General features: G+C 45.5%; 3 protein-coding genes and 1 non-coding gene across 5 annotated transcripts; 1 reads left to right on the top strand and 3 right to left on the bottom strand.

Annotated features, from left to right (window-relative positions):
- Positions 1–2,007: 2,007 nt before the first annotated feature.
- Positions 2,008–4,917, bottom strand: RPL39 (ribosomal protein L39). Its single transcript, XM_058847815.1, has 3 exons — positions 3,877–4,917; positions 3,569–3,672; positions 2,008–2,310 (listed from the first exon to the last, which is right to left on the bottom strand). The coding sequence occupies exons 1-3, from the start codon at positions 3,877–3,879 to the stop codon at positions 2,262–2,264; spliced, it is 156 nt and encodes a 51-aa protein (XP_058703798.1). The 5' UTR covers positions 3,880–4,917; the 3' UTR covers positions 2,008–2,261.
- On the bottom strand, positions 2,436–2,567 carry LOC131583816 (small nucleolar RNA SNORA69). Its single transcript, XR_009278605.1, has one exon. It is a non-coding gene; the product is annotated as a small nucleolar RNA SNORA69 (small nucleolar RNA).
- UPF3B (UPF3B regulator of nonsense mediated mRNA decay) lies at positions 4,802–11,290 on the bottom strand. Of its 2 annotated transcripts, none has more exons than XM_058847813.1 (10): positions 11,032–11,290; positions 10,692–10,798; positions 10,473–10,579; positions 9,602–9,700; positions 9,145–9,255; positions 8,427–8,470; positions 7,710–7,841; positions 7,009–7,160; positions 5,932–6,244; positions 4,802–5,107 (listed from the first exon to the last, which is right to left on the bottom strand). In XM_058847813.1, the coding sequence occupies exons 1-10, from the start codon at positions 11,209–11,211 to the stop codon at positions 4,961–4,963; spliced, it is 1,392 nt and encodes a 463-aa protein (XP_058703796.1). In that variant the 5' UTR covers positions 11,212–11,290; the 3' UTR covers positions 4,802–4,960. The 2 variants fall into 2 exon arrangements, with proteins under 2 accessions (XP_058703796.1, XP_058703795.1); XM_058847812.1 differs by having other exon boundaries at positions 7,653–7,841; positions 11,032–11,286.
- Positions 11,291–11,345: 55 nt separating this feature from the next.
- Positions 11,346–12,360, top strand: NDUFA1 (NADH:ubiquinone oxidoreductase subunit A1). Its single transcript, XM_058847814.1, has 3 exons — positions 11,346–11,697; positions 11,893–11,982; positions 12,281–12,360. The coding sequence occupies exons 1-3, from the start codon at positions 11,596–11,598 to the stop codon at positions 12,299–12,301; spliced, it is 213 nt and encodes a 70-aa protein (XP_058703797.1). The 5' UTR covers positions 11,346–11,595; the 3' UTR covers positions 12,302–12,360.
- Positions 12,361–12,431: the final 71 nt, after the last annotated feature.

Genomic DNA, 12,431 nt, shown 5'->3' with positions numbered 1-12,431 from the left:
TAACCAAAATCCTCTAAAGACAGCTTTTCCCCCCATCTTTTGGTCACAGGTTTGACCCTCTATTCTATGCTGTGATAAATTAGGCAGGGACTTCAGAAAGAGCAGGATCAGAACTCTGCTTCTCTAGATGTGTTACAACATCCTCAACATGCCATCCCCTGCCTTGGCTGAGTCCCTTTCCACTGAGCAAAAAAAAAAAAAAATTTTCTTCCAGTGACCTACCACTTTGTCTCACTCAATAAATTTCATACCTACAGAAAGGAAGCTGATTTGGATTTAGAGACATGTTTAAAAATATTCCTCAAGTATACAATCATCTCTAACTTTGCTTTTCACTCAGAAAATATATCCACCAAAATCAATGGACTAGAATATCCAAATATTTTTTTTCTTTAAAGCTTCTGTTGATGTCTCAGTTATCATGTGTTATCCCAGTTCTGCTGATTCCTGATCTCTCATGGGGAGGAGTTCTGCAGAAGATTGAGTTTAACCTAAGTTTAATTTGTACTAAATTTGTGTTATCCCTTAATGCCCAGTTTGAAAAGCAGATTCAGTCAAACAGGGACAGTAACACAAGGGTTTATTTTCCAAAACAGTTCCTTAGTTCTTAGAAGCGACTTCCTACAGTAAAAATATTAGTCATGATAGTAATAGGGAGACTTTCGAATAAACAGTAATAAATTGTTCAATCTATTGCTTAGGAAAGTTTGCCCACAAATGCCATGGACAAAACTTTCTCCTTCCATTCTCAAGTCTGTAAAAATTACTGTTTCCTCCTCAGCCAGATTCCCCATAGATCCAATTACAGAGAAACTCTATGAGCAGCTTTGCCTGCCAGCAGTGATGTGGAGAGGCTGGAGGAGGTTCGCTGGGCACCAAGGCAGAACTCCAGTCCTCAGCAGTGCTCTTATTTCCTGAACACTCACTTCAAAAAAAGTGTGAGGTTTAAAAATCATTGGGGTCAAAGTGGCTGCAGCACGCAAGCCTCTGTTGAAACATCTCTGGCAATGCTGTTTGCTGCTTTCCTGTCGCAGTGCCTTACTGCTTCCCCTGATGATGAACTAGTCCAGACTCTTACCAGACAGGATAAGATGCTTGAGGATACCTTTGAAGTATCCTGAAGTTGGTAAAAATCCCAGCCTCGCTCGCCCCAGCTGACAACCCTGCAGTACCCCTTGGGAGGGAGAGACCTCATGACCTCTGAGATGTGTAGCTCTTGGCATTTACCTGTTTGACACATGCTGTGCCCAGCGCTATTGCTCTGAGTTGCAATATGACAAAGATAAATCTAATTAACTTCAATGTGAAAAGCAGCAACACAGAAGGTATGGCAGCCTGAAGCTTCCTCAGGAAGCTGCCTCTCAGGAACAGATCCAGACCTGAGGCTGAACCCAGGAATGAACCAGCCCTCAGTGTCAGAACAGGCTCACAACAAGGATTTCCTGCTGACCAGAGCAGCCACCCCAGCTCAGCACTGCCAATGGAAAGGACTGGCTGCAGAGCCACAGCCTCTTCCACTTCCCTGTAGTGAATTGCTTCCACAGGCCCCAGCAGAGAATCCCAGCACAGGGGAGCTGGAGTGCCAAGTACCCAGAGACCTTTAAACCCCCCCCTTTCTCCTCTCCCTTTTAAATAGCTGCAAACTCTCTCTTTCAGCCACATCTTAAATTTCTACCTGTCTGCTGAGAATGTTTTATACCAAGCTGCACCTGTGTTTGGTGCTGACTTATCAAACCAACTCGAACAAAACTCACATTATTTAATATTCTAGGGAGTACACAGACATTATGTGCTACACTCTATAGTACTGCATTTTGTAAGAGATTTTCTTCAGGTCTGATTTTGACTTTTTTTTTTCTTAAATTGGTAGCTTTGCTCCTGAAGGTTTACTCTACCTGAAAAGAGCTGCCAAGGTTCCTCATATTAAGCGAGAATGTAATTAACATTACCATAAATTTTATTATTACAATCCCACCACATATATATGAAATAATTTTGAAAACCAAAGTCATTCAGGTCCATATTTATTAGTAAACCTGTGCACTGTCAATGCTCATGGTGATGCCTGAAAGAACACAAATAGAACACAGTCTCCATGTTTCAGATATAAGTTTTTCCCAGTTAACATCAACATCCCAGACCAGCTTATAAAACCCCACACTGGGGACTGCAGTCCAGCACAAGAGAAGGAATGACTTGAGGGTGTTATCGATCTGACACACAAAGACCAATGTTCATTAGAGCTCCCGGGACAGTCTCTCTTACAAGCCCAGTTTGGTCCTCCTCCAGTGTCTCCTTTTGGAGTTGTACCTAAGACAAAAGCAGAGTGAATTAGTGTCAATTAGCAAAGCACACACACACATTTGTTAAACAAAAAAGCAGAACAGCACATGGAAAAGTCTCTTCCATGAAAGCACATTAATTTGTGAGCATGTAATTGTCCATGTTAAGAATAAATGCTTTCACCATGGTGTGGGTGAAACCACAGACAGTGTTAACAGAGTTGCTCTCAGCAGGAAAATGGCAGCACTCCCACAGCAGGAAGCACTGCAATTGCAGCCTGCTTTAACACAAAGCTTGGACAGAACCGATGGCCCAGCTACTCAAATGCCAGGAGACAAAAAAATGTGATTTTTCCCTATGGTCAAGTATTTCATAGTACTGCAATTTAGCTAAAACAGAACCCAGTTGTAACCTGGCATGGGGAAGACAAGGATCCAGCTGAGTGCACACACCACTGACCCTGTCTAGAAACAAGATGGGAGCAGCTACAGGAGGAGAACCTAGCAATGCTGTGCTGGGTTGCTGCCTGAGCCAGCCAGTGTTGCTGCTGCTCTCCTCACTGCTTAGAACAAAGAGAGAAAGAGAAGACTGAATTCTGTTGCCTTAAAAAGCCCAGATGAAGGAGTGTATGAGATAAAAAACTATGCTGCAGTTTTCAACCAGAGAGCTTGGACAGGCACCACTCTGTGCATGCCCCATGTGTACCCAGTGTGTCACAGTACCCAACATTCCCCTAAGCACAATGCTCAAAAACAAACACAACAGGAAAGCAATAAACTATGGCAAATTAATTCTACAGTGAGGTGCCACGCATCTCATACTATCAATCTGACTTCCCATACATCCCTTAGTCCTTTGCTCCCTTACACACCATCCCCTGAACGTCGGAGCACGCATGCTCAGGAACTGTTCCTTGAAAATGCAGGAGCCTATACGGGCAGCTATGAGAGAAGAGGAACAGAGAAGCTACCAGGGAACAAAATCTGGAATAAATCATCCACACGTACAGTTCAGGTTTTCACTTTACACGTACCATTACTGAACGTCTGTGGACACTTACAGAGCGCTGGTGCAAAACCACTACAGAAGGAAATGGCACGGAAGCCCCAGACTGTCTCAAGAGGCTTCACTTGCCCTACCATCCCTGCATGGCCCTCACGGCCACAAAACTGTGCTTTGCTGGCATAAACCCCATCAGCTCCCGCCTTCGGCCCGTGTCGCCCAGGCCGCCTGACTGAGCCTGCGCGGCCGCAGCTCCTCAGAAAGCATCAGCCGAGCTCATTACCTGATCTTATTGCCGGTTTTCATACGAATCCACTGCGGGATGGGCCGGTTCTGCTTCTGCTTCTTGGCGAGGAAGCGTTTGATCTTGAACGTCTTGTGCGACGACTGCAAGAGAGCGCAGAGGTCAGTCCCTCACACAGCCCCGGCCCCGCCAGGCCTCGGCGAGCTGGGAATGCCGCACCCGGCTCCCTCCCGGCCGCTCCACCCCGCCGACCCCGCGGCCCGCCCGCCGGGACCCCCGAGCGCGGCGGCCTCGGGGAGAGGGCTCGGGGCTTGGCGGGAGGGCGCGGATGGCCGCGGATGTCTCACCATGGCGCGGAGCTGCGCGGCGTCCCGGCGATGGCGGCGTCCGAGGAGGCGGAAAGGGAGGGGCGGGGGCGGCGGCGGAGTGGGCACAGCGCCCCCTGCCGGCCCGGCGGTCCCGCACGCAGTGAGGGGCGGCGGCGGCCGAGCGAGTTTGTGCGAGTTTATTTGGGGTTAGTACAAAAAACAGTTATGGCTAAAATTCGCTAGCTTAGGAGGAGCTGCTACTGGCGAAGTCTCGTTCTGGGCTGTAAAACAATACTTCAAGTTATAAGGGAAGAGGAAGCAGTTCCAAGAGGGCAGGAGCTCAGAAGCGTTTCAGACTTGAGAGAAAGGAAGATGCTGGAAAACAGGATGCCCAAACCAGCTACATTTGTTTAAAAATAAACATTTCAATGTAGGGAAACTTTACATGAGAATTTATCAAGACATATTCAACTATTAAGCCAGCTTATTCATACACTCCAACTTAAGTTACTTTATCCAGAGAACCACTGAAGAGGATGGTCTCTCCCTCCCTAACACGGTTACTGCACTCCCAGATGTTCTGCTCCTTATGTGCCAAAAGGCTTCTATCCACTGGTACCTCAACAACCCCAGCCTGTGTATGTGTCTCAGTGCTAGACTGACACACTTTAGCTTTCACTGCCTCACGCAGGAGCACCACACAACACAGCAACACCTGTGTGTTAAGTCCAGGCAACTCCAAGTTTGCTCTGCTTAAGTGCATCCAACACTGGCTCTTATTGCCTTAGAGTAGAGATCTGGCTTTTGATCCAGGTCTCATCCCCTCCTGACTACAACTCATTTATTATCAAACTTAAGGCCATAAAGTCTTTCTATTTTGCAAAGATTCTCTTCTCTGTTATAGTTAGATGTTGGGAAAATAAGTTCAAATAACTCAAAATATTACAAATGAGAACACATTTCAAATTCCGAATCTACAACTGAGGTTCTTTAACCAGAAACATCCAACAGCACAATGCCCCCCTTTCTTCCTTTGTTCCTTTTTCGCTCCGAAGGCACTTCTGGATTGTGTAGTACATGCTCTTTGGCTGCACAGTCAGAACACATAAGGCTGGCACATCAGTCACTCCTCTTCCTTCGTGTGACTGGTCTCACCCTCTTGTTTCTTATCCACTCCCTGATCTGGGGGCTTTGCAGCACTGTCTTCATACTGACACAATCTGCTCCGGCTTCGCGCTCCAGGCTGGTACAGCTGCATTGCTGGGCGATCCTGAAATAAATCAAAACTATTTAGACTCTTTCATAGCTCCCTGCTCTCAGGGTTATTATGGCATCATTTCTATGGTACTAGAAATGGCTCAAATTCAAATTTTACAGGCTAAGCTTATTTATTCCACAGTGGTGGCAAAGTAACTTCAATTGTCCCAAATAAAGGTTGTCTCTGTTGTAAAGCAACATCCCTGTTCAAGACACTGCTCATACTTGAGGTTATTTGTAATGAGTTTCCTGTTGAGTTCAGCTCACGCTCTCTCAGAAGAGAGGCCAACTTCAAAGTTCCAAAACCCTGAGTTTCATTTGTACCTGACCATGTCTTAAGTGATACAGAAAACGAGCACAGTGATGCTGCAAAAACAGATTTTGTAGAGTACATAAAACTACACTCAAGACATTATTTCTTGAGCCTAGAGGATATGTCATATTCTGCAAGTTGCAGTTTCTTATTTTAAGGAACCTGTTCAATCACACTCCCACGATGAGATGCATTTTCAGGCACCTATAATATCAGCAGATACAGAGAGATTACTGATACTCTACCAACACCTTAAAGAGACAGCCTATGGCACAAGTCAGCAAATAAAAAGGGATCAATGTCTTACAATTCAACCCATGTTTTCTTGGATTAGTTCTTACACAGTGACAAGAAATACCACTGTTAAGCAATTTTTAGTGGACATTTCTAGCAATGGCAGAGTTTGTGGCAGAACAGGGAGAAGTTTCAACAGAGAAACCACATGGTTCTTTCCTTGAAGGTCTTTTATCCTAAAAACCACAGATCCATACGAATCAACACATGAATTTACAGAAATCCAGCACCTTGTTTCTGATACGATCCCTCTTAATTGTATCCTCTTTTTTATCGTCTTTGGTTACTTTCTCAGATTTGTCCATGCTGCTGGTAAAGTCTGTAAGATCACTTTTCTTTCCCTTTTCTCTGAGTAAGTCTCTCTCCTTTTTCACCTCTTCCTCTTTTCTTCTAAAAACCTTCTCTTTCTCATAGCGCTCTTTCTGCCTCCGACGCTCCTCTTCTTGGCGTCTCAGTTTTTCTCTCTGTGCTCTCTCATATTCTCTGTCTCTGTCAAAATCTCTATCTCGGTCCCTGTAGTCCTTTACACACTCATCTTCTGATCTGTATGAAAACAAAACTGAAAATTAAGCTCGAAAGATTCATAAAACAGAGCTGGGATATCAATGTGATAGTGGTGTAAATGTGCAATAGGAGGATGACACACTGGCAGGTACTAGGGAGCTCTTGGGAGGCTGTGATAGCCCAAGTCAGTCATGCATGACAGCCAGAGGACACTGACCACTAGAGTTTCCCAGCCTCCTACTTGCATAGTTGGCTGAGTCTCTTCTGGCTTTGAAAACACATCTGAATTTGTCTATCTTATCTATATTTCTCACATGGCAGAACTGAACCTCAAACAGATCACAGAGCTGTTGAGAATTACATTTTCCACTGCGACTATTTACAGAACCTCAAACAGATCACAGAGCTGTTGAGAATTACATTTTCCACTGCGACTATTTACAGAGGGGCTGGTAACTGAGAACACCTCTCCTCTTGCCATGGTTATAATAATTATCTCATTGCAAGGCAGTGCTCATAGCCTGCTACAGTCACCTACATATGGGCTCCCTTAGTGGAGTTCCCATGAGTTATAAAAATATTAAAATCTCTCCTCTAATGAAGAATTTCCAGGTAATTCACAGAGCTTTCTGTAATCATGGGAATGTGCACTGCCACAGAAAACACAGCCCATGCCTTATATGAGAAGAAGCATTTGAAAGGAATTTCAAAACATGGTCATGGCAGGGCAGCCTAAGTCTCAGTACAATCAGGAAACAAGTTATATATATATATATATATATTTATAGCAAGTACTAGAATACTTTTTTGCCTTCTCTTCTTTTGTCTCCCCATCAGATCGTTTGGCAGATGCACTACTCGCATTTTTTTCCTCCCTCAGAGTCTCTTTTTCCAGTTTCTTGGATTTTTCTTTTCTCTCCAAGTCTTTTTCATCTTTTTCAGGCTTCTTAAGTAGCTACAAAGAAAACAGAAGTCTCAACTAAAAAGCTCACTCTAATACATATTGTCTGGCACAACACTGAAATTGCATCAAAGGAACCACAGTGGAGTCAGAAGTAAACATTAAAAAAATATTACTGCAAATCACAGTATTCCTAAAAGCTGGAGTGTATGAGTAAGCATTATTCACACAGCAGACTAGGATTTTTCTCCTAAACCAGGCTGTTTTAGAAAGCTTAAAAATAGTCTCCATTCCATAGCAAATTCACAATCCTGTTTACTGCAGCATGTACAACAGTCACATGACAAAAACTTTAAATATAACTATGAAACATTACAGCATGTAAACCTTTACAATGCCTACTACTGAATATTACAAAAAATTGCTCATTTACTAACACCAAACTCATGTGATTCTTCACACAATACCCAAAGTACATTTTGAGACTGATATACAAATAATAGGGGAAGGGAGTGTAACAGTTTATAATAAAGAACTGTTCTAGACCTTAATCTTTGGTTCTTCTTTTGATCTGTCTCTTTCTTTTTCTGGGCATCTGTCTACCTTCTTCAATTTTTCTGCTTCTTTTCTCTTCCTTCTCTCCTCTTCTTTCCATTTTCTTCTTTCTTCTTCTCTTTGTCTTTTTCTTTCTAATTCTCTCCTCCTTCTCTCCTCTCTTTTTTCTTCTCTCAGTCTCTGTGTATGTAAAAGCAAAGAGAAAGAGTGTCTCTCCACAACAAGAAACATCTCTTTAAGCCATGAAACAACTCACCTCAAAGCTTCCTCTATAATTAAAAAAAAAAAAAGTCCTGTCATGTCTTTGTTGTCATTGTGAACCTGAACACATTGCAGTGTTTTTTTTTACTCATAAGTCTTAATTTGTACTGTCTTTAAAAACTCAAATACTACACTGGCCTCAGCCTTTATCATTCAAATTTTAATTAAATCTGTCCAATCTCTGTTTTTCTCCATTGCTAGAAGTTAAAATAACCTTACATGCTAGGAGAAAGATCATCTACAAGGACCTCAGCTATACTGCACTAAAAATGGAAGGACTAAAATGGAATCTATTTTGTCAGTGCAACAAGAGGCATTTTGCTGTGACCAGAATGTACACAAAGCACCACCATTCCAACACTCTATTTCATTAAAATATATGAATCAAAAGCTGACAAGTTGGGTCAAAAGCTCCTTCTTCAAAAGGAAGGGCAGAAATGTATTAACATATAACAAGCAAATTGTACTTGCAAACAAAAAGAAAATTCTGGAGGTAAGTCTTACCTGTTTATTTTTCAAGAAGTTCAATAAAGGAGTAGTCTTTTTAGCTGGAGGATAAAATAAATGTAAATATTTTGGCTTATCCAATACTGCAATACCTACAACAAAGCTCTATATGAAGTGGAGCAGCCTTACACATTCCCCCGCCTGTCTCCTCTCACAGACAGCAATACAGCAGTGAAAAAAGTATTCCAAACCTGTCTCCAAACAGTGGCAACTATTAGGATTCCATAAACTTCTTTAGGATACTAACAGGATATCCATTATACCTATCTCTACATTCAGTCTGCATTAGGCTTTTCCCAGACATTCTCATTTTTAAAAAGATCCCTGTAAGATACTTAAAAAGAGCAACCTGGTAATTTTTGATGGTATTTTACCCAACCAAACTATCTCTTAACTTGTGCCTGCACGGAACATCACTAATCACAGCACTGTGCATTAACCACCACTGCATCTCACTGAAATGCAGCACTCCACAGCCTGGTCTGGCTAACAAACATCTGCAACAGGAAGGAACTTTGTCATCTAAAACTTACACCTACAGAAGAATTTAGAGCATGGGAACAAAACACTGAATAATATTAGCCTAAATGTTTAACAAATACTAAGTAGGCACACAAAAGAATTCAATCTCCTCCAGGTTGAGCTTTAAATTACAAAGCATATTTGTTTCTTTGTGATCTAGGAAAATGTAACTCTAGTACACAAATTTCCATACCTATTAGCTCTTTGTTTCTTGCCTCTATTTCCTCCAATAAAGTTTCAGGAGTGGAGGTTAATTTTTCATCATCTGCACTGTAACTTTCCAAAAACTTCTTGTATTCTGGATCTACACAGAAGAGAAAGGAAAAAAAAGGGGGGGAAAAAAGAAGAGATACTGTAGCATGAAAAGTATTTGCATCATGCACTGCTTGGTTACATTCACTTAAGTTGGTTGTTTATATGCCACCTTTTCATAAGTTAGCAGCTCTCAAATGAGCTGCTGTATTATGTTTGTCTGGAACAATCATATTTAACAGATTTCTAGCTGACAAAGCAGTGCTCATAAACTTCACATATAATTAAGCAAACATCCTATTGGTGGAACTATAGCATCACAGTAAAAACATTACATTCAAATTACTGCTAAGACTTTCAAGTCTACACATGCAAAACAAACTGGCTCGCTGTTATACCATCTTCAATAGTTCCAGTTTTGGCATCCTTTTTCTTACTCTTCTTTTTTGCAGCTTTCTGGAAAGGTGCAAACTCAACTATGGCAGCATATTCCTGACCTGTTGAGAGAAAAAAAAATACATTAAAATAAATATAAAGATATAACATATAAAGATATAAAAGATATAAGATTTATAAAGATATAAAATAGATTCTTTGTCCACATCTAAAGCAGGAAGTTAAATCTCACAAAAAATATGCAATACTAGAAGAGACTACTTACACATCACAATAAGATTACTGAATTTGGAAACCCTTTTAATAAAAAACCCAAAACTTTACAGACAGCAGAATTCATGACCTTAACACTCTCACTATACTAACAAACCAGCAAATTCAGACTGACAAGAAGGACATACTAGATTCAAGACTGCCCATGACTGTCAGTTCGGCCACCTCAGCGGCACCACACCACTTAATGGCCTCATCCTACAGACTCTGCATTCATTGTGCAAGAAATAATATTTTAAATTAATGCAACTGAGGCATTGCATTGCAAAAACTCCATTTTTGACACAATATAGTAGAGCGCAACACATTACAAGCAGGCTTTAAAGCTTTATCTTCTGACAAGAGCACTACATTTATGGCTGCACAAATCCAGCTGGGTATGGCAAACACAGCGTGCTGTTACACTGCAAACCAACTCATTTAAAGGATGTTATTAGAACAATATATATATGTATTTCTAGATGTACTGCAACTGTTATTTGAGGCACCAAACCCAAACAAGTCAGACGTGGCTGCTTACACCCACCCCTCCAAAACTCAACGAGCACACGGCACAGACAGCAGGGAAGCAGCAACATCCATCGCGTGCCATTCACTTGCCTTTGTGATCGACAAAAACGTAGCCGTCGAAGCGATCCCTGAAGAGGACTATGTCTTCCTGGTTCTTGAAGTTGATGTATGCTCTCGAGAACATGTGCGGGTACAAGCTGCGGAGACACAAACGGAGAGCGCTGGGCTGACGAGGCGGCGCCGCCACTGGGGCCCGGCTGGCGATAGCGGCGGCTCCCGGGAGCGCCCGGACTGGGCAGGCGCCCGTACCTGGAGTCGTTCGCGAAGAACTCGAAGTAGTCGTGCTCGGGCAGAGGCTGCAGGTGCTCCTCCAGCTGCTCCTTCGTCAGGCTGGGCGGCAGCCGGCGGATCACCACCTGCGGCACGGCAGGACCGGCGCTCAGGGCGGCGGCAGCGCCGGGGACGAGTCATTACCGCGCCTCCCCCGACACGTCCCGTCCCAGGAGGCCCCCGCAAGCGGCCCGTTAGCGGGGAAGGTCCCGTTACAGAGGGGGAGCCCTGTTACCGGAGGGAGGAGGGGCCCGTTACAGAGGGTGAGCCCCGTTCCGAGACGGGGAGGGCGCCGTTCCCGGCGGCGCGCAGGCCCCACCTTGCTGAGCGTCTCCTTCTTGTCCTTGGGCCGCTCCAGGCGATCGAGCTCGGCGGCGCCGGCTCTGCCGTCCGTGCCGGCGGCGGGAGCCGTGCCTGGCCCCGCGGCCAGCAGAACCCCCGGTCCGGCGGAGGCCCCGCGCCGCTCCTTGGGCCTGGCGTTCTCCTTGTCCTCCTTCATCCCGATCCCAATCCGGACTCCAGTCCCGGGCAGCGCCGCGCGCACCCAGTGACCGCGGCCTCTCGCGAGACTGTGCCTAAAGGTGCCGCGGCCTCCGCTGGACTACCACTCCCAGCGTGCACCACGCCCGCCACGGCTGATCCCGAGGGCTCAGCGACCGGGACCGGCACCGAGAGCGGTATCGGGCGAACTGGGACGCGGGCACGGCCTCATTTCTTGCCAAGGGACTGTTCCCCAGCACCGCTGTCGCTCCCGCTGCCCGCTCGGACCCGCTCGGCTGTGACGGGGCGCGGGGCAGGCCGGGAAGGGCGCGGGGCAGGCCGGGAGTGCCCCGGCACTCAGGGCACGGGCGGCGGTACCGATAGCAGCACCGGCACCGGCGGGATGTGGTACGAGATCCTGCCCGGCATGGCCATCATGGGCGTCTGCCTCAGCATCCCCGGCATCGCCACCGTCTTCATGCACCGCTTGTGCCACGGCGGCAAGGTCAGCGCGGGGCGGGGCGGCAGGTCCCGGGATCCGGGACCCTGGGGCTCCGCTTCCTCCCCGGAGCCGCCCTTTTCCCCCAGTCCCCTGCATCCCTCTGGGATCCCTTCCCTCCCGGGGCTGCCCTTACCCCGCGCTCCGCCTTCCCTCTGGAGCCCCTGCCCGCGACCTTAACAGGCAGTTCTGTGCCTGCAGGAGAAGAGGATCGCCCGCTATCCCTACGAGTGGACGCTGATGGAAAGGGACCGGCGGCTGTCGGGTGTCAGCAAGCACTATGTGTCCAAGGCAGGTTTTGGGAGCGCTGGGCAGGTACCGCCGGGGGGAAGCGGGACCCAGGCGCTGCTCCCGCATCCCCGAGCTCTGGGACAGCTGCTTAGGTGGGCACTGGTCGCTCTTGGGGTTGTCAGATCTCACTCGGTGCCTGCAGCTGGTCTGCCTCTGGGGATATGAATTTTAATTTTGTTCTACTTAAGACCTGGGTAATTAAAAAAATTTATTTGGAAAATCTGCATTTTTGTATATGCCCTGTTGCACATTAATGGCAAGAATGACACAAATATAGCTGTTATTTTTTCTTTTTCAGGGTCTGGAGAACATAGACTAAGGTGTCAACGCTTTGAAAAATTCATAATAAATAAATAAATAAAGCTATACATGTGTTCAGCCCTTGTATTTGTGTTGCTGTGGTGGGGTGACCCTTGCTGGACACCAGGTGCCCACCAAAGCCACTTTGT

The sequence above is a fragment of the Poecile atricapillus genome, chromosome 12, assembly GCF_030490865.1.
Source record: "Poecile atricapillus isolate bPoeAtr1 chromosome 12, bPoeAtr1.hap1, whole genome shotgun sequence".
Classification (NCBI taxonomy): domain Eukaryota; kingdom Metazoa; phylum Chordata; class Aves; order Passeriformes; family Paridae; genus Poecile; species Poecile atricapillus.
Note: the sequence above shows the minus strand (reverse complement) of the source record. Positions and strands in the feature narration are given on the sequence as shown.

Coding starts and splice junctions, on each gene's coding strand:
- RPL39 (XM_058847815.1), bottom strand. Junction 2,311..3,568: donor AAAACCGGCAATAAGATCAG/GTAATGAGCTCG, acceptor CTTTTGTCTTAG/GTACAACTCCAAAAGGAGAC.
- UPF3B (XM_058847812.1), bottom strand. CDS start 11,211: ATGAAGGAGGACAAGGAGAACGCCAGGCCCAAGGAGCGGCGCGGGGCC. Junction 7,161..7,652: donor AAGAAGAACCAAAGATTAAG/GTCTAGAACAGT, acceptor TTTTCTTTGTAG/CTACTTAAGAAGCCTGAAAA. Junction 6,245..7,008: donor AAAGAAGAGAAGGCAAAAAA/GTATTCTAGTAC, acceptor GTTTTCATACAG/ATCAGAAGATGAGTGTGTAA.
- NDUFA1 (XM_058847814.1), top strand. CDS start 11,596: ATGTGGTACGAGATCCTGCCCGGCATGGCCATCATGGGCGTCTGCCTC. Junction 11,698..11,892: donor GCTTGTGCCACGGCGGCAAG/GTCAGCGCGGGG, acceptor CTGTGCCTGCAG/GAGAAGAGGATCGCCCGCTA. Junction 11,983..12,280: donor GCAAGCACTATGTGTCCAAG/GCAGGTTTTGGG, acceptor TTTCTTTTTCAG/GGTCTGGAGAACATAGACTA.